This window comes from Myotis yumanensis, unplaced genomic scaffold (genome assembly GCF_028538775.1).
Source record: "Myotis yumanensis isolate MYYU_CA2020_CCGP unplaced genomic scaffold, mMyoYum1.0.hap1 SCAF_1, whole genome shotgun sequence".
Taxonomy (NCBI): Eukaryota; Metazoa; Chordata; class Mammalia; order Chiroptera; family Vespertilionidae; genus Myotis; species Myotis yumanensis.
Window position 1 is genome coordinate 39,766,918 of NW_027223752.1, and position 20,666 is coordinate 39,787,583.

At 48.6% G+C, this 20,666-nt stretch overlaps 1 protein-coding gene and 1 pseudogene across 1 annotated transcript in view; one reads left to right on the forward strand and one right to left on the reverse strand.

Moving 5' to 3' along the window:
- PRKCH (protein kinase C eta) overlaps positions 1 to 20,666 on the reverse strand; it is a 220,541-nt gene that overhangs the window by 60,133 nt on the left and 139,742 nt on the right. Inside the window, exon 10 of the mRNA XM_070418825.1 lies at positions 62 to 216. Within this exon, the coding sequence (XP_070274926.1) occupies positions 62 to 216 (155 nt within the window). The remainder of the gene's footprint in view (positions 1 to 61; positions 217 to 20,666) is intronic.
- Positions 10,096 to 11,636, forward strand: LOC139009509 (E3 ubiquitin-protein ligase ARIH2 pseudogene; annotated as a pseudogene).

The window sequence follows — 20,666 nt, forward strand, 5'->3', positions numbered from 1 at the left end:
TAAGCCAGGGGAGGGAACAGGCAATGAGTTATGGGAGGAGTTACAAGCAATCAGAACTCACCTGTAGATGATGCCTTTCTCGTGTAGGAACATGAGCGCCGAAATGATTTCTGCAGCATAGAAACGAGCTCGTGCTTCATCAAAACGACGAGACTTCTGGATGTGGAACATCAAGTCGCCTCCATTCACAAACTCCATCACAAAGAACAGCCGATCCTGGATACAAGCACAAGAGAGGATCCCATCAGCATCAATTACCTTGGGCAGCGGCCTGGGGAGAAGAGGCTGTCAGATGGAGGTTCTCAATGCAACGTCCTGACAGGGGCTCTGGGGAAAGCAGGCTGGGTCGGCTAGGATTAGATCCCTGGGAGGAGGTAGGGAGTACGACCACGGTCTCCTTTAAGTAATTCCACACAGCCTTCAATGTCTACATTAAATGAAAAGTAGAGAAGACAGCCGAAGCCTTTCGTTCTAGTTCTCGCTCTGTACCTTAAATGCCATGCAACCTTGAGCTTAATTACTTGGGCCTTTATTAAAGCGAGGACACTGATGCTATCTCTACCCAAATCACAGGGTTTTATGAGCTGGAAGAGAGCACCATAAGTTGCAAAGGACATGCCTTTCGCCTGGAACATTCAGCGTTAATCACAGGAAGTAAGGACATCTAACGGTGCTTTAGCCATCGCACCTGGGCAGAGAACAACCACAGAAAAAAGAATATGCTTTGGACAAATCAGCCAAACAGTAGTCTAACGACAGCCTCGGAGTGACCCCCAACGTTAGAAATCCCATTCAGTCCGTCAGAAGATTCCTGAGTCAGGAGTGGGAATGTAGACAAGGAGATGCCATCTCCACTGGCAGGAGCTCTCAACCCAGCAGGCAAAATGGGCTCCTTAAAAAATGACCAATAAATACTGTGTACTAAGCACTGTGTAAGTGGTGTGATCAAGGGCTGGGAAATTAAGACAGTTCGATGGAATTAATGTTTAAGTCTCAATTACAAAGTGATGTCTCTGAGACTGACAGTGTTAAACACCTGGTTTCTGGAAGCTCTAAGATCCATTTCCTCCCTCCCTCCCACTAACATTTATGAGTCCCGGGTTAGCCAGTGTTAAATTAGGTGCTGGGAACCCAACAGAGTAAACAGGCAAAACACAGACACAGCCTCTGCCCATACAGAGTACGGTGTGAGAGACACACATTCCTTAAAACAACAGCAAACCCAAAAGTCATATAAACAAGCAAATTTACAAATCCTGGTAAATCCTGTGGAGGAAGTCATGAGATCCAGTCATCTGCTTGGGGTCAGGGGAGGTCTCTCTGAGCTAGTAGCATATAAGACCTGCAGGATGAGCACCATCAGGGCTGATGACCAGCCTCCTCTGAGGTAGGAGGGAGGTGGGATGTCATTTTGTAAAGAAATTGGTATTTTACCAACTCACAGAGGCTGTGTACACAAAGAACCCATCTTCGTTTGTAGTTTTAAGTGCTGTCAGCTTTGCTCTGAGTGTTATAGCTGAGCTGTAAGCAAAGATAGTGTGTTCTCGCTCACCTATTCATCACTAGTTTAATCAGGCCCATCCTGATGAGAAGACATTACATTTTCCCACCTCCTAGTCCTGATTTTAAGACCTTGATTAGAAGGGGGTGGTGACAGTCCTCTGTATCTAAAACACATCTCTCTCTGGTCAGGACAAGCAAGAATTTAAGAGTGAGAGGGAGTGACAGGATCCACACCCACAAAAACAAAAACCAAACAGCAAAAACACAACAACTTTTTTTTTTTATTGCTTAAAGTATTATGAAGAGTAGTACATATGTCTCCTTTTTTTCCCCCTTGATCTTCCCCCGACCTCCCCTACCCCGCAGTGTCTTGTGTCCATTGGTTATGCTTATATGCATGCATACAAGTCCTTTGGTTGATCTCTTACCCACCCCCCGCTGTAGTTTGACAGTCTGTTCGATGCTGCTCTGCCTCTGTATCTATTTTTGTTCGTCAGTTTATAATGGTCTTATTACCCATAAATGAGTGAGCTCATGTGGTATTTTTCTTTCATTGACTGGCTTATTTCACTTAGCATAATGCTGTCCAGTTCTATCCATGCTGTTGCAAATGATAAGAATTCCTTCTTTTTTACAGCAGCATAGTATTCCATTGAAAAGCACAATAACTCTTAAGGTTGTCCAATATAAGCCAACAGACAACTAAATACAGCAAGCTGTCTGACGAAGCGAAGGGCCTTCATTTGGGTGTGACTGACAAGGAGTGAGAGGCAGGGTTGGGTGGGATGAGATTGGGAGTGCAGTGGTATTCCATGTTTGTTGCCTGGGAAGGACTCAGGTGGGATGAGCGGGTTAGCGATGGGGTGGAGGGTAACTGTCCTATTGAGAGCTGCATCCACACTGGCAGTTGTTATGCTGATGTTGTGTTCCTTTGGAGGCGTGGCCAAGGTGGGGGCGAAGATGAGCGGCCCTGAACCACCCGTATGGCATTTAAAAAACACACATTTTTATTGATTTCAGAGAGGAAGGGAGAGGGAGAGAGAGAAACATCCATGATGAGAGAGAATCATTGATCGGCTGCTTCCTGCAGGCCCCCCACTACAGATTGAGCCTGCAACCCAGGCATGTGCCCTGACGGGTGTGGAATCTTGAACCCTGACCTCCTGGTTCATAGGCCAATGCTCAACCACGGAGCCACACCAGCTGGGCCCCTATGACATTTTTGCTAACCAGACTGTTCAGTTCTTTCGTGGTTGTTACTGGCAGTCATGTGAATTCCAATAACCAGAAATACCTGATTACTGGAATGGGGTCAGTAGGTAAGTGGCTATTCTGGAAGTCTGTACTGGCCTGGAATTGCTAAGGCAGCAGGCATAGAAACAATGAGGGCATTCCAAGGGAAATGTCATCCATTTCTAGTCCCCCACACCCCTCCTCCCCCCACACTCCCCAAACATTCTCCTATCTCAAGTTTGAAAAGCCAGACCCTGGTCTAAACTCCAGATCTGGGAGAAGGAAATACTGTCTTCCAATCCTGCTCATCTCATCTTTCTCAGGCTCCGCCCCCAGCCCTATAGGCAGATTCTCAGATAATGGGGGGTGGTGGGGGGGTGAGGTGATGCACAGCAAGGAGGTCATACGCTTTAGAACTGTGAAAATCCGAGTTTCTTTCCCTCCAGTCTCATTTCTCACCTCCTGTCTGGCACCACCTAGAACAGTGGATACAACTCACAGCCTGCGGGCTACATGGAACTCTAAGTAAGCAGGAAGTGGAAACAAGCCAGCTGAGATATGATATTTAACGAAAAGTAATGGTCCATCCTCTTACAGACCTAAGATAATGTCACAAGGTAGAGAAATAAAAACATGTTTATCACCTAGCCAAATGTTTTTGCTCTGTGGCAACCCTTGTTTATTTAAACCCTTTGTCTTACTTAAAATGTTTGCTACAGAGGCAGTTAAAATCTGGCAGCAATTTCTCTGACATTTCTTGTGCAGAGGAGATAAATACCCAAAATCCCCAGCCTTTTGCAAAGAAGGCCCACTCATCAATGGGTGGTGGCAATGGTGATGAGTGAAGTGAGATAGGGGCCGTTATCAGAAATATAATGTCATCGCCCAGCCAGTGTGGCTCAGTGGTTGAGGATGAGCCCATGAACCAGGAGGTCATGGTTCGATTCTGGGTCAGGGCACATGCCCAGGTTTTGAACTTCAGCCCCAGTAGGGGATTTGCAGGAGGCAGCTGATCGATGATTCTCTCTCATCATTGATGTTTCTAACTTTCCCTCTCCCTTCTTCTCTCTGAAATCAATTAAAATATATTTAAAAGAAATAAAATGTCATTAAGCATATCCTCAGGTGAGGCTTCTAGAAAGGGTGCAACAAATAGTAGTGGCTGTTGTGCGGTGACTGTGATGATGAAGATGTTTTCAGTCAAAAAGAAAAAGATAATAAATGGGAATGATTTCAGTTATAGCCAAAGAAGCAGATGTGGACAGAAAGGATGTCTAGATAGTGACAGAAGTCAGCTCTCAGTTATGGGATGTGGGATGACACTTTTTCCTTCTTTATTCTTTTCAGTATCTCTAAAGATTTCTATGTTAAGTGTGAATTACTTTTTATAATTAGAAACAAACCAAAGCCATGTGGACTTCCTCCATGGTTTTCTAATTTTCATCTGAAGGATGAAAACTGGGACATTGAAGGGGTAGTACGAGGCGGTCTTCGAGAGCAGTTACTGGGCAGGGGCCGTCGGAAAGCAGATTCAGACCGAGGGGCCTTCACTCCCTTGCTGCCCACTATCGGGGCCACTATTGCCCACCTTCTCCCTCAGCGGTCTTTCTGGTGCCTTAAGTCACTGTGATCCCTGCCCCCTCCATCCGCGCACAACGCCAGGCTTGTTGGAACGACAAGCAGCGAGAGACCGAACTGGCTCTGGTTTGTTCCCAGCCTCCGCTGGGAGCCAGGGTCTGAGCTCTGGTCTGCAGGCTTACTGGAGGCTTTCAGAGATCCTTTATGATTCCTTTGAGGTTCTCAACAAGAAGGGACATTTTCTAAGCACTCACTCTGCCAGGACACGGGTGGGAATCAAGGGTTGTAAAAGGAATGAGATCCCACACCTCTCAGGAAGCTCACAGACATGTAGACAGAGCACACACCACAGGGTGCTAAGTACAGGGGGTCATAGGGTGTCACCTGGACACAGAAGGGACAGCTGAGCAGCCAGGGGTGGGACTTACTGAAGGCTGCTAAGAGGAGCCAATTCTCCAGCTTGAAGGATGAGGAAGCACAAGTTAGGCTGGAGCATGGATAAAGGGGGCAGAAATCTCGGTGAATGAACAGGTAAAGTGTCAGGTGTGGGTCAGGATGTCGTGACTGCAAAGGGAGAGGTCCCCCAGGGCTGAGGCTGTGGGCCTGGGGCATCCCTGTACCACATACGACTCCTTTCATAATCAAGTGTTGGTAGAAAAAGCAAAAGGCTGGTTAGGCTGCTTCCAGTCACCCCCTCCCCAGGTCTCCACAGCTGAGATCTGTAGGACTCAGTCCTATGAACACACGGTCACTCAGCTATTGGTCTCTACCATAATTACAGGCCCGGTGTCTGAGCTAAAACAGGTGACAGCTATGGGATTTGGCTTGGAAAGGACTCCAGTGGGTGTTAGAACCCACCTCCCTGCCACATGAAATAAAACAGCATCAACTACAAAAACAAGTCACTCCAGCCCTAGCCGGTTTGGCTCAGTGGATAGAGTGTTGGCCTGTGGATTGAAGGGTCCCAGGTTCGATTCTGGTCAAGGGCACATGCCCGGGTTTTGGGCTCAATACTCAGTAGGGAGCGTGCAGGAGGCAGCCGATCAATGATTCTCATCATGGATGTTTCTATCTCTCCCTCCTTCTCTCTTCCTCTCTGAAATTAATAAAGATATATTTTTCAAAATCTAAAAAAAAAAAGTCACTCCAGCTGCGTGTTCCTCCTCCACATGAGCTCCAGGGGCCTGAAGGAAACCTTTCCCAGGCGGCGCCAGCCCCTTAGGAGGCAGAGGCCTGTGTGTTAAGTCCCGAGAGGAGGGTAACCCCTGCCTCCAGCTCCACTCCCTCCCTGTGCTGTTCAGGAGCGGGTCTCACTGAGTACCTGACCCACACTAGGTCATGCTCCACAAACCCAACTGTGAAGCAACTGCAGGAAGCCTTCCGGGCTCCCTCTGGGGAGGGAGGCAGGGCAGTGTGGGTTAAGACTGTCATGACTCACTTCTGGGGCAGGGAAGAACTCCCAAATCCCACACTGGGTAGCCATAGCAAAGGCGGCTGCTTCTGCATTGAATCTGTGCTGCTAGCCAAGCCTGTGTAGACAGCCATCCCAGTGTTTCCAAAGTCCCTTTCCCAGAATCTGGGCCTGGACATCTGCTCAGTTTCCCTGAGGCCTCCAGCCGCTCTAAAGTCAATTTGGCCCTCCCCTGCCTGGCAGAAACCTAAGGTTCCGGAGACTGGCTTCACCTTAGTTCTAAAGCCAGGGGGCCCCACCCTTGGTCTGTCCCTGATTCAACCAACCACGAAAGCAAGTCATTAAGACAGGTGAAGAACACCTGGGGGGAAAAAAGCAACTCAGACATCCCTTGGTCCCTCGCCCTGCTGGTGTGAGTTACAGGAAGCCAAGGAGCTGGTGCCCAGTTAATAATGGAACTCCTGTCATCGCCTGCCTGGCTCCATTAACCTTCTGCAGCCTGGGCCGTCTGCCCCGCTGTTATCAGGGCAGGACTGTTCATTTGCCAGGCCAAAGGGGATAAAAATATCCCCTGAACTGATAGTGGCTGTCAGGATAAGCGGTGTGCACTCCTAAAGCCAGAAGGATGGCTGCTTAAGAGGTCAAATGGATGGGCACTGGCATGAAGAAAAGTTCGAGACTAACCGGCTGGGTGGATGAAAGTGATGTGTTAAGATGGTACCTGCGACAGGGTGACACTGCCTCAGGAGGGTGACCAGCAGGCGAGCAGGAGCCAGAGAGGAGCTCCCCTCGGGTCACTGTGGTAGACACCTTTGGAGGTGACTGTGCAGCTCACTGATCCCTGCAAACGGCTAATTGGACCAAGCTGGGCTTTACCACAGTCGTTTTCCCAGAAAGTTGGAACGGAGATGTTTTAGTTTAGGCAGGAAATGAGGAAACATGAATTGGAGCTGAGGCTGCCTTTGTGGTGTGAGCATGTGAGATGTCTGCGTATGTATATCAGAGTGGTGAAATCCTGATGAATGAAGGAACAGATGGACGAGGAGAATGAAGAAGAAACACAGAGTGAGGCAGACAAGCAACTGGGCAGCAGGAGTGAGCTGAGAAAGATAACCTGGGTTCCCTATGTCTTCACATTTCAGATCCCTGGAGAGACCCGGCCAATTTCTGCCCTTGTGTTCCCAGGAGACCTCCCCTTTATCCTTCAGTCATTATTATCAGCTCTCCCTTCATTGCATGACTCCAGTGAAGTTGCTTTCTGTTACTTGCTACCAGGAGAATTTTAACTGCAACACACACCAATTATTAAGGGGCAGGAGGTTTCCTTATTTATAAATTGGAGGTAATAACATATCACGGAGATGGTGAGAAGATTAAACCAGAAGCAAAGCGCCTCGCACAGCACGGGGCCCAGAAGAGAATCTCAGCAAACAGAAGCCATTGTCATTTCTACATCACACACAGGGACTAAAACTACCTCCAGGAGACCTTGTGCCCAGCGCCCGAGTCTTGGTGTTAGAAGAGGCAGCTCAGCCCAGTGGCGAGGGCTGCGCTCCGGAGCCAGGATGCCTGAGATGTGAAAGCAGCTCCCGCTAAGCTGTAGTTATTTTCTCTATCTCAAAACTCTTATCTGCAAAATGGGGATAATAAGATGACGGACAGGTGTATGAGGATGAAATGACTTAAGCTAAGAGTCTCAAACAGTGCCTGGCATATAGAGAGTGCTCCATAAATGCTAGCAATGATTATTACCACCTTCTTCTTCATCATTTCCACCTCCACTGTCCCTTCACCTGCTCCTGGGGCTCTGGGCCCTTGGGAGGGCTGCAGCCCACACAGCAGTGAGCTGCCCACAACCTTGAGGATGGGATGGTGCCTCGCTCAGGGAGCTCCCGGATGGGCAAGTAAAGAGGAATAAAATGACAGCAGGAACAGCAGCTGCGGCACCCCCGCCAACTCAGTGTGAGATAGGAATCTACAGGGTTCAAAATATCAGGAGGACGCCTAGGCCAGTGGCTGGGGCGAAGGGGCATTTCCTTGTAACACTTGGTCATGACCTTGACCTAGTGAGGAGGACTTTCCTTCTGGGAAGTGAGAGCTAAGCAAAGGGTTACAAAACTAGATTTGATAATGAAAATACGTTAACCAAGTTTCAGTTCCAGAAAGTTTTCTAATTTTCTGAGATCAGATTGTAATTCATATTCTCTATTTCAGGAGTTCATACGCATAATCATAATCATTATTGCAAAGCTTGTGCTGCCCCACAAGCACTTCATAGTGAGACTCTTTGTAGTAGCTATTCTCCTCCTCTATAAAGTTGGTTCACTTTTATCAACAGAATGAGAAAGACTTTTCTGTTTACAGAAAGAATCCATAGTCCCTACAATCGACAAATATAACTCTCATTTAAAGATGTATTACAGTGAAGATGCAGCTTATCTTTTGGAAATAATTCAAAGACTAGAAACAGCAGTAAAAGTTAATGACTAATTATTGCTTTAAAGCAACGTCAACCTGGGAGCCACATCTAGATTCACCTACCCGTGTTCTAAGAATTGTTTTGGAATTCTTTGTAAATGAACTAACCCTGTATCAAAAGCTGTGAAGTGCCATTGACCGCCGTGGACAAGGAGGACATCTCAGCAATGGCACTGTGCTGCATTTCTTATAAGTGCCCTTGCATTGTGATTGCTCTCCGAGGAAGTCAGCTACAGGGTGAATAGGGAGTTCAAATAAACAGGAAACCGTTACTGACGTCAAAGAGGTCAGGGTGGAAAAGCACCCTTGTGAGGAAATCGCATTGCACCATGCCTGAACCAGAAACAACTGGAATTTAAACACCTTAAGAACGATTACAAAGGCTTCAAGGCAGAAACAATGAGAGAGAATCTAATGCCTACCTTTTATTTTTTGACTTATTTTGCACAGCCCAGAAGATAGCAGAAGTTAATTCAATTACCAGCATCCCCTCCATCAGCCCCTGGGCATGATCCATCCTGCCTTAGCTCAGAGACCTCGTCTTTGTGGAGGAGCAATATGTCTCCAGTAGAAGGAGCCCTTAGGGACTTGCATTGCAAACCTGGAGGAACACATGGCTCTCTTTTCAGAGACCAAGTATTGTCCTCATAAACTGGATGCACTGTGGCCATGTTTTTTTTTTAACATATATATTTTTATTGATTTCAGAGAGAAAAGGAGAGGGAGAGAGAGATAGAAACATCAATGATGACAGACAGCCATTGATTGGCTGCCTCCTGCATATCCCCTAGTACAGTGATGGCGAACCTTTTGAGCTCAGCGTGTCAGCATTTTGAAAAACCCTAACTTAACTCTGGTGCCCTGTCACATATAGAAATTTTTTGATATTTGCAACCATAGTAAAACAAAGACTTATATTTTTGATATTCATTTTATATATTTAAATGCCATTTAACAAAGAAAAATCAACCAAAAAAAAAATGAGTTCGTGTGTCATAGGTTCGCCATCACTGCCCTAGTGGGTGTCAAGCCTACAACTGGGGCATGTGTCCTGACTGGGATTCGAACCATAACTTCCTGGTTCATGGGTTGACACTCAACCACTGAGCTATGCTGACTAGACGGTGGCCATGAAACTCAACAAAGCTTCTTGGCATATACACCAGACTAGGGAAACTATGAGGTGATCTAACTTGCAGTTCAACACACTGTGAAGCATCTGGCCAGGATGTTCTTAATGCATAAATAAGCAGCAAACATATAATCAGGGACACGGTGAAGTCTTCCCTTCCTGGCAGAGGCCCTCTGATGTCCCTGGTCCACACACACCTCGCCCGGTATCTCTGTGCTGGCCACACTGGCTTGTGCACTTGATCTTGTTTTCCATGGAGGACCTGAAACCTTCGCAGGCAGAGCCCAGATGCCACCGAGCATAGTGCCTGCACCCTGGTGAGGGTTCATAAACCCTTTTGGAACTAACATGGCAGGAGGTGATTTTTGTTTCCTGATACAATTTAAATCAGAATGGTATGAAAGCCTGGAACAAACTGCATGGATTCCTTTCATCCACATGTTTTATGAGACTAAAGTGCAAATAGTTGAAGTGCCTTGCCCATAGTTGAAATAGTTTGTGGAAGGATTCAAGAAGCGAAGCGGGGAGATCCCTCTGGCCTGGCACAACCCGGTCTGGCCCGCCCAGGCTCAGCAGCCGCAGCCGTGGGGCGGCGGCTCCTGATGTAAATTATATGACAGAATATTTGGGTAACATCTTCCTGAAAGATCTTCAAGGATTACAGAAGATAAAAACACTAATGCAGTTGAGAAGGTGGTAAGGTTTAGGGGGAGGGGGGAAAATCCTGCTTTCCTGATTTGCAACTTGGCTGGATGCTAAGATGTCTGTGGACATGAATAGCCAGGGGTCTGACAGTAATGAAGAGGACTGTGACCCAAATTGCAAAGAAGAGGAAGAGGGCGAGGACCCTGGGAACATAGAGGGCTATTGTGGGAGTAGTCAGAAGTGTGGAGCAGCAGGGGCCGATGCCTTTGATCCTGAGGGAGTACTAGTTCATCTGCTTGACCTACAAGGGGTCTGAGGATGCTCTCAATGAGCACATGACCAGCTTGGCTGTGCTAAAGGTGTCTCATTCAGTTGCTAAATTTCTATTGGCTATTTCTACTTGCAAGTTGCAGAGATAATGGACAGATACAAGTCTAATTTGGCTCAGCTGCTCGTTGAGGCTCAAGTTCAGCCCGATCCATCGAAACATGTCCCCACAGCCCATCCCCTCACCACTGTGCAACGTGTATGCAGTTTGTGTGGAAGGAAAACCTACTCTCACTGGTCTGCTAGCACCAGTTTTGCTGCAGCTGCTGGGAGCAGCACTGCTCAGTACTTGTCAAAGATGGGGGTGGGTGTGGGAGTCTCTTGCATGGCTCAGGACTGCCCACTTTGAACACCAGAGGACTCTTTGTTTCCATTATTGCCCAATGAAGAGCTAAGAGACAAATACAGGTGCTACCTCTTCAGGAACTATGTGGACAATCATTGCCAGCTCCAGCTGTGCCCTGGTGCAGACTGCCCCAAGCTCATCCAGGTGTCAGAGCCCAGTGCTCGCCAAGTCCAGTGCTATCAGCGCAACGAGGTCTTCTGTTTCAAGTGTCGTCAGATGTATCCCGCCCCCACAGACTGTGCCACAATCTGGAAATGGCTCCGGAAGTGTGCCGATGACTCTGAAACAGCCAACTACATTAGTGCTCACACTAAAGACAGTCCCAAGTGCAACATCTGCATTGAGAAGAACAGAGGCTGCAATCACGTGTAATGCTCCAAGTGTCCATACAGCTTCTGCTGGATGTGTCTAGGAGACTGGAAGACCCACGGCAGCGAGGACTCTGAGTGCAGTAGGTATAAGGAGAACCCCAACATCGTCAACCAGAGCCAGCAGGCCCAGCCAGGGAGGCCCTCAAGAAATACTTGTTCTACTTTGAAAGGTGGGAAAACCACACCAAGAGCTTGCAGCTGGAAGCACAGACATACCAGGGGATTCATGAGAAGATCCAGGAGAGGATCATGAATGATCTGGGGACGTAGATTGATGGGCAGTACCTACAGAACCCTGCCAAGCTCTTGGTCAAGTGTCGATACAGCCTGCAATACACATACCCATGTGCATACTACATGGAGTCGGGGCCCAGGAAGAAGCTGTTTGAATACCAGCAGGCTCAACTGGAGGCTGAGATTGAAAACCTGTCATGGAAAATGGAGTGTGCAGACAGCTATGACAGAGGGGACTTGGAAAACCAGGCACACACAGCCGAGCAGCAGAGGAGGGCCAGGACACCTAGGCTGGACACGGACATGCTAGAGCAAGCAAGACGTGGCTGTGAGATCTCCCCGCTACTGTACTGCATGCTGGGGTTCTGCCTTTCATGACCCCAGGTGGCAGCCAGGGCCCCACTCCTGAGAGACACTGGCCACATACCTTCGTCAATTTGTTTTGTTTTCATCTTTTTGCTTTTTTGTTTCTATTACGTTAGAGGCCCCGTTGAATTGGCCTCTTCAGGATTTTTAATTACCCCTGGATGGGAGGGAGGGAACATTTTTACAACTTAGGTAACTTTCAAAGGTTGCAAAATTGTACAAACAAAAGGCAAAGCAATCATAGAATTACACAGAACCCTTTAAAAACATAAATTGGCATTGGAGTGTTTAGAAGAAAAGAAGCGGGTCTGCTTGATGCCACTTTTGGCCCCTTTATGAAATTTTGGATTTTCTCTTTTACGGTTCAAATGTAATTGTAAAGTAAATACATGAAAAATTGAGGAAAAATACTAAATACAATGGCCCATAACCTTGGCACTGAGAGACAGAAGCCCAAATGCAAGAAGAAACAAAAATATTTATGGCTTTTAGCATCCAGAGAACTGGAGATTTCAGGGCAAAATGATTTTAACTAAAATTTATTTTCCCCTTACATCCTATTTATACTTAACACACGATAGCATGTTTAAAGAAAGAGAAAATAAACAAATATATTCTTCCTTTTTTACTTATACTATCTATTTCCTGATGTACTTAGTCATCAAAACGATGATTTTTTTTAAAACAGTTACATACTATTCTCAATGCCATTTCTATGCAGGCCTACAATTAGCTGCACTTCTAATCAAGCAATGGAAATGAGGGGACATGGTATTAATAGTCTCATTAATAAATATAATTTAAAGATAATTCAGTCTGGAACAATAAGCATCTCAGAGTAGATTACTGCTAACTGAACATGGTGTTTTATTCTGAATTACACTCCCAAATTTAAACTCTGAGTTTAGATTCACAGTCAAGATAGCTTAGGTGATTATTTACTTTTTTTAAAAAAAAGGTTTATTTACTTAAAAGTATGCACTATAGGATTCCTTTAAACCATTATTTCACATAGAGCAATTCTCTTTATAAAGATTTTGGTCTAAGCACCAAATGGCAGCAGGTCTGTTGACGATATTTATGGATTTAGTTTGTATGAGGCTATAGAATAAAGAGTAGAAATGGCATTTACTTAGGTCATTTTTACATGAGAGGTTCCTAACTTTGCAACCTCTCAAAGCAGCCAAGATTTCATCTCTTCCTCCGATCTGTGGATTACTGAGATCTTTCTGCCTCAAGGGAAGAGACCCTTCATTTGTCTGATTAAACATCTGCCCAGTTAGACAAGTAGTGAGTTGGCCAAGAATATCCCACATCTGCCTCAAGACGATGCCTGGGAATCCGAGGGCCGAGAGCCTGTTCCTTCCTCAGCCCCACGGTGCACAGGGCTCCCTGAAGTCTGTTAGAATGTGCATTCCGAGTGCTATTTTGAGCTTGGTTCTTCCAGTGAGGCCTCAACATGCTCTCCTTGGATCCTCTCTCTGGCTGGGGAACGAGATGTGTTCAAGCAAATGACTCCCCACAACCTCTTCCCAAAACCTTTCTGCAATATGGGTGAAACACTGATCTCCACTGTCCACTGAGGAAGGAAGATGCAGACTCTGCTACAGCGGGAGGGGGACCAGAGTAAAGAGGCAAGTCTAATCGGACGAGGCGCCAAGATCAGAAATGGATGAAACGTTTGCCCAGAAGAGAGGGCATTGTGTTAACTTCATAGAGAAGCTGCAGGTGGCTACGTGGAGTTCAGATGGACCCTTTAAAGCGCAAGGATGAGAGCACAGACTAAGGCGGAAACCTCACGCCACATCCACGGGTACTTTGAGTCTTTTGTGAACCGACTTCATCTGGCCACTTCGTTCCTCCTCCTGTGAAATCACTTCCTTCTGATTCTTCATGAGGACTCCTTTCCACCTTTCTCCACTCTTACTTAGAATTCCCTTTCCAGCTCTCCTCTCTCCTCCATCTACTAACACCTACTGAACTATTTTAAATTGTAGCTTCTACCAAGAGGACACTGATGACAACAAAATCTAATCTCCCATCTGAACCCCGTTTCTGAGCAAGAAACATCTTATCCCTGGATTTCTTTCGAAGTGAATTCATCATATTCTCTTCTCCCAACTGGCTGGAACTCTGGCCTTTCCTCTCAATTTCACCTCCTTAGTGTTTCCTTGACTTCACTCCCTCCCATGACCACTGCCTTGGAGCAAGCAGGTCCAACAGCTGACTGATTCAAGATCCTTCCTAGTCCTCTTCCCCCAGCTCCTCCTCCTGCAGACAGCCACCAGGGAGCACCCCCAACTCCCCCTCCTGCAGACAGCCACCAGGGAGCACCCCAACTCCCCCTCCTGCAGACAGCCACCAGGGAGCACCCCCAACTCCCCCTCCTGCAGACAGCCACCAGGGAGCACCCCCAACTCCCCCTCCTGCAGACAGCCACCAGGGAGCACCCCCAACTCCCCCTCCTGCAGACAGCCACCAGGGAGCACCCCCAACTCCCCCTCCTGCAGACAGCCACCAGGGAGCACCCCCAACTCCCCCTCCTGCAGACAGCCACCAGGGAGCACCCCCAACTCCCCCTCCTGCAGACAGCCACCAGGGAGCACCCCCAACTCCCCCTCCTGCAGACAGCCACCAGGGAGCACCCCCAACTCCCCCTCCTGCAGACAGCCACCAGGGAGCACCCCCAACTCCCCCTCCTGCAGACAGCCACCAGGGAGCACCCCCAACTCCCCTTCCTACAGACAGCCACCAGGGAGCACCCCAACTCCCCCTCCTACAGACAGCCACCAGGGAGCACCTCCTCAAATGTAAATCTCATGTTGCTCCCTGACCTGCCAGATCCTTTCACCTCCACGATTGAGGGCAAGCTTCTTAGCAATGGATGTCAGACCCAATTATGGCTTTGCTTCTTATTCACTACCCCTTGTTCCTCCCCTACATTCCTGCTCCATCAAGTCTTTTGGGGTTTCCTAGGCACATCATACATTTTACTTCTCTGCCTCTGCACTGAATCACCTGTCTGGGAGGCCTGTCCTTCCCGCCCACTCTACAATTGCAGGGCTCCTATTCATCCTCCAAACCCAGCTCAGACAGCCCTTCCTCTGGAGCCCTTCCATCCTCCCCAAGGACCACGTTATGACTCTTCTCTCCATCACACATTGTTGCTGGTATCTGTGTTTAGCATGACCCTTGGCTGAAAGTAACTGGAGGACGGGTCCACGTTTTGTCCTATATGTCTTCAATCCCTGGCACATGTGTGTGCTCAGTAAACACTTATTGAGTTGATTTAAAAAGGCAAGATAGATACAATATTACCATTCAATATAGAAACAGCCAGTGTCTCTAGTGGCTAGGGTTTACTTTCAATATTTAGGAGACCACTCAGTTTTGTAAAGAGCATCGAAACTATCTGTATCTTTAAGATGAAATGACATTTCCATGCGAGGAAAACAAAAGAAAGAAAATAGCTGTTTGTTTTCCTCAAAGCACGTTTGTATTGCGACCAACACATTTGTCTACACTGATCGAAAAATGTTTCTTCAAGCTTTGCTTATCACAGATAGGCATCCCTGTGAATTCAGGGTGGAGGTGACGATTTTCATAAAATACCACCGATTCTACGCCTTGATGGTAAAGTGGAAGTAGAAACATTCAATGCCAAAACAAGAGAAGCTGTGGTATTTCAAGTGCTGGCTTTTAAACACAACTGATTTTAAATATATGCTCACAGAGCTAATCTTCTGCTCCCTACTCGCCCCCAGGGTCTGCTCATTCTGCCTTATCACAGCAGGCTTCCCCGTCCAGAACCCCTGGCACTTGAGAACCCTCCCTCATAGTCCACGGACCCTGTGCACTTTCGCTGTCCTCCCAGCCCAGGGCCCCAGTCCCCGAAAGTGCCACAGTGCAGCCACCTATAGCTGGGCCCCCAACAGGAACTTGGCCTGTCCACAAATTCAGGGGGAAAAGATAATGCTTATATTTATATGGAAGATCTGACACTCTTTGCTTTGGCCCCTAATAAGTAAAGTGATCATCTAGCCACTTGACTTCTCATGTACGACAGGCCACTGAACTGACATTCTCACAAGGCAGTGACATTTGGCAGCATCTGGAGACATTTTTGGTTGTCACAACAAGGGAGGTGCTACCGGCAGGTAGTGAACAGCGGCCCGAGATGCTCCTAACTCTACGATGCACAGGACAGGCCCCCTGACATGGGGTTATCCCACCCCAAATGTGAGCAGGGGGCAGATGACATCACATTATGCAAATGAGTGATTTTTAAAATTATATCTTTTTGCTGGAAAATTCACTAGCCATTTGATTATTAAAACTATTAGTGGACAACAGTGTGGTGACTGCGGGAGGAGAGAGGGAAGTGGAGGGAGGTGGAAGAGGGCATAGAGGGGATAAATGGTGATGGAAAAAATAAAGTGAGCCATTAGACCTGTCGGTGAGGTCAGCGTGGTGGGGAGAGTCCTGAGCCAGGAGGAAGGGAACTCCCTCCTTCAGGTCGGTCCTGAAGCCCGAGTGCAGAGGAGAAATCAGGCTAATGGACAGGCACTCCCACAGGCTTCCAGAGGAGAACCTTCACTGGCTCTAGGTCAACTCCCCCTTATCTGTTCCCTACGTTGTCAGTTGTGTCTCATTCAACTGAACTGCTTTTCACCACCGGCTCAGAAGGTCTGGCCAGGTGTGGACACCGGCTAGTTCCATGGCTCAAGGAGACCATGGCTTAGAGCTCCCAGGAGTGAGAGGCGCTGAAGAAGAACAGGGAAGCAGACGTGTCCACGCACACAGAGAAACAGGTGCTGGGGAGGGGAGGGGTTTGCTGGGAGAGCTCTCCTCTCTTGTTTTGGTTGGGAATTACACGTGACATCATTTGAATGTTTAAAATATCATATACCACACGCCATAAGAATGGAATTAAGAGGCTCTGGGAAGAGTTCCAAGACTCCCTTCGTAACACCTAAGTGATAAATCATTACAGGCCGTCCTAGAAAAACAGGTAGGGGTGAGCTGTAAATACAGCCTGCTCTTTTGCTCTACAAACAGACTAAAAGTTGGACAACTCCCACAGAAAGGAAACAGAAACTCCCTGGGTGGCCCTGAAGGGAAGACAGTGTTGCCAAAGCCCTCCAGCCGAGCAGGGAGGATCTGCAAGGTGTTCGCTGACAGCAGAGGCTGGAAGAACAGTCCACCCTGGGACAACAGCTCATTTGGGGTGTGCAGCGTCCCTGTAGCCTCGTGCAGGGGCTGTCGGTAAAGGGACCAGTCACCCCAGAGGGACAAGGAAGACTCCCCAGAGAGCAACAGTGAGCAACGGAAGCAGACTGGGCGGCTCTTCCCATTACTTCCCAGCCCCAAAGTGCCAGGGAACCCATCACCCCCACAGAGGCAGTGCCGGCTGCTTGGGCCTCCTCGCGATGATAATCCCCATCAGGTTCCAAATTCACTGCACCCATGAAAGAAAAGTGTGCTGCATTTGCACATGGACTTCCAGACAAGTCCCTTCTAAGCAGATGGCTGCTCTGAGCCTGCCCTCGCCAGCCATCCAGATACATGTGAACAGCCGGCCAGGCCCACGGAGGCCCCGGGCACAGCTCCCCAGGGCAGGGTCCACGCTGTGCCTTATTCCCTGCAGCGTGAAGGCACTCGGAGCAGGTTTGCTGACTGAAAGCATACCTTCGGGCCTCACCTGGCAGGGGGCCGTTCTCTCTTCTAACAGGTGGGCTGGGTTTACGTGGCCAGACAGAGCCTTCTGCCAGGAGGGTTCCTGGCAAGCTCTTGGCCTAGAAGGGGTGGACACAGCTGGGCTTCTACCAGGGATGAAGTAATTGTGGAAAACGCACGTATCTCAAAGCTAGAATAGATTATGGTCTGCGGTTTCCACCAGAGCAGTCAGCTATTTACACTGCACGATTCTGTTTTCTGGGTGGGGTGTGGGGGTGGGAGGACCCACTGTAGCCACTTCCAGGTGCAGCTTCAGGCTCTGGCCCAAAGGCCCCCGTCAGTCAAGGCTGGAGACACCCAGCGTCCTGAGGAAACACCTCCCATCCCAATGCTGCTCGAAGCTCAGGTGCTCGTTGGTGTGTTAGTCTTATAGCCACACTGGCCCGTTCCTGTAGAAAGACTGAGACGCAGGCAAGGCTGTCCCACTGCATCCAGTGTTTATTTTCGATGCCACTTCCTGTTGCACACGATGCCTGCGTTTGCTCTGTGCAAGCTGCTGCACACTGCTGTTCCATGTGTATTCTCTCCTCTCCCCAACTAGACTGAGGAGTAAAAGAACGGCTCCTCTCGCCTGGTGCTCAATCGGTGTGACCCCAGAATGATGGACTTTCACAAACCTAATTGGCAGATAACCCATCACATTTAAAGAAGTTTTTTAAATGTTTTTATTGATTTAGAGAGGAAGGGAGAGGGAGTTAGATACATCAATGATGAGAGAGGATCACTGATCAGGCCCACAACCCAGGCGTGTGCCCTGACTGGGATTTGAACCATGACCTTCTGCTTCATGGATCAATGCTCAACCACTGAGCTACACCACCCGGGCAGCCCATCACATTTTTATTCCCAGAGCCAGTCCTGGCACGTCCAGCCCAGGGCTTCCATGCAGGGCCCTGTGAGGCCAGAGGAGCTCTGGTTGGCAGTCTCCCAGATGGTCGGGGAAAATCATAACTGAGACTCCCACCATCGAGCTTCATGGGTCACAGGGAAACAGGGGGCCAAGTCTGACCCTGGCATGTCTCAGACACATCAACAGAGCTTGTGCACAGTCCATGAGCCGTATTCCCAAACACAGGCAGGGCTGGTGGGCCTATGTCAGGGGTCCTCAAACTTTTTAAACAGGGGGCCAGCTCACTGTCCCTCAGACCGTTGGAGGGCCGGGCTATAGTTTAAAAAAAAACTATGAACAAATTCCTATGCACACTGCACATATCTTATTTTGAAGTAAAAAAACAAAATGGGAACAAATACAATATTTGTATTTGCATGTGGCCCGCGGGCCGTAGTTTGAGGATCCCTTGTCTACGTTATCCATAATGACTGTGGCGAGTGACATAAAGGCCAGTTACAACTGAATAACCTCAAACTGCAAAAAAAAAAAAGCACATGCCAACCCTTTCAAACCCGTTTGTCACACGGAGTCTTCTGGCACTCCCACCCAAACAGAGCGAGCCAAGGGAACAGCACGAACCTCGGCCTCTCTCATTTCCACGGCCCTGTTTTCCCCCTGAGAACTGGAAAGCCTGCAGGCTCGAGAGGACAAGGCAGAGGTCCCAAAAACCCGCTGCAACCAGGGGCTGGAGACGGCCTGGGTGCACTCTGTCCCCAGACAGAATGCTATTGATAGTTGGGATCATGCCCAACTGGGAAACACCGTGTTCTGGCTCACTTTCTATTTTTATCTGAGCCAAAGGCAAACTACAACCAATGACCCATAAGGGGACCGAATCAGATTTGCAGTAAGTCACTGCTCAGGGGATAAGAGGAAACCTAGTTCCAAACATACGAGGGAAAATATCCTCCAGTATTTCATAAAAGGCCACAAAACTATATATATATATATATATATATGGTGTGAGAAACTGCCTTTATTCCTGGCGAATGTCACTATTCTCAGCTGCGCACATTCCACAGAGAGCACATTTCTGTTTGTGGCGTAACGGCCCTGGCATAGATTGCTGAGCCGGAGGACCTGGTCAGGGACCCAGGGTCTGACTCTTCCTTGCTGTGGGACCCGGGGCAAGTTATTTAACTCCTCTGGACCCTGGTTTCCGGATCTTTACAATGAGGATAACCGTTTCTGTACCTCCCCGGATTGTTTGGGGTATTAAATGAAATGTTTCATTCAACAGGTATTTATGGAATGCGATAATGTGCAGTTTTATGGACACTGGTAATGATATCATGCATCTAAAACATATGCCAGGGTCTCAAAGGGGAGCAGCTGCTGCTCTTTCTTCACCCAGCCGTTCTGCAAAGCCCATGCACTGAGGCTCCGAGAATGACCAGCTCACCCGAGGCACCGACAGAGGCCTCCTGAACCCTCCTCCCTCGGGGGGCAAGTCTTCCAGCTTCTTCCACTGCACTGCCCCTCTCCTCACCTAACCCACCATCTCAGAGCCTCGTCCCCTTAACCCAGGGCATCACTGCGACTCCGAGCACGGGGGAGTGGGAGGGGCAATGCTGCTCCAGGAGCCACATGTGCCTTCTCGTCCCCAGGCCAGCTGCTGGCAGCCGCTCAGCAGACAAACAGGCGTGGCTGCCCCTGCCAGATGCTCCCTGAACACTCAGCAAGGAAAGGCAGGGCTGTGCAGGGCTATGCAGGGCTGCGCAGGGCTGCGGGGCAGCCTCCCAGCCCCCGTGTGCAAAAAACCAGCCCGAGGGTCACTTTCTGGAGGTATCTCTGCTGACAGGCCTCTGATGGAAGAACACAGGATTCAAGTGGAGGGGCTTCTCTGGAAAAACATCAAAAGCAGGGACCCTTCCTCAAGACAAGCCAGAATTAGGACCCAGGACTCGCGTGCAAAAGGCTGCAGCATAGTCACCTGTCTGATGAAATTCTGGAAGGTTCGTCATTCCAGGGCCACATGACTCACTTGTGTCTATTTTTCCTGCCTGTCTGTCTGTCTCAACACAGGCACATGCACATGCACACACACATACACACACACCTTTGCTATGGAGAAAATAATACAGAAAAAAAGAATGTTTTGGTGACATGTTTTAAGCACGGTTTCAGTCGACTGAAAGCATTTTGCACAAGCCGTGTAAGGGCAGCATTTAGCTCACAGGATTCCAGGACCCCCTGCCCTGCAGGGGCAGGATTTCTGCTCTGCGGAGTGACACGGGGGGAGTGGCTTCTTATGTAAAGCGATGCCTTGCCAGGAGCTCTGGGCACCTGCTTTGTGGACGACCCTGGCAGGCTGACACGCAGTGGACATCGGACACACATCAGTCAGTAGCCCGGGTGTCCTGAGGAAAGAACCAACGGGCAGAGAGAGAGCAGGAGGGAGGGGAGAGCACTGG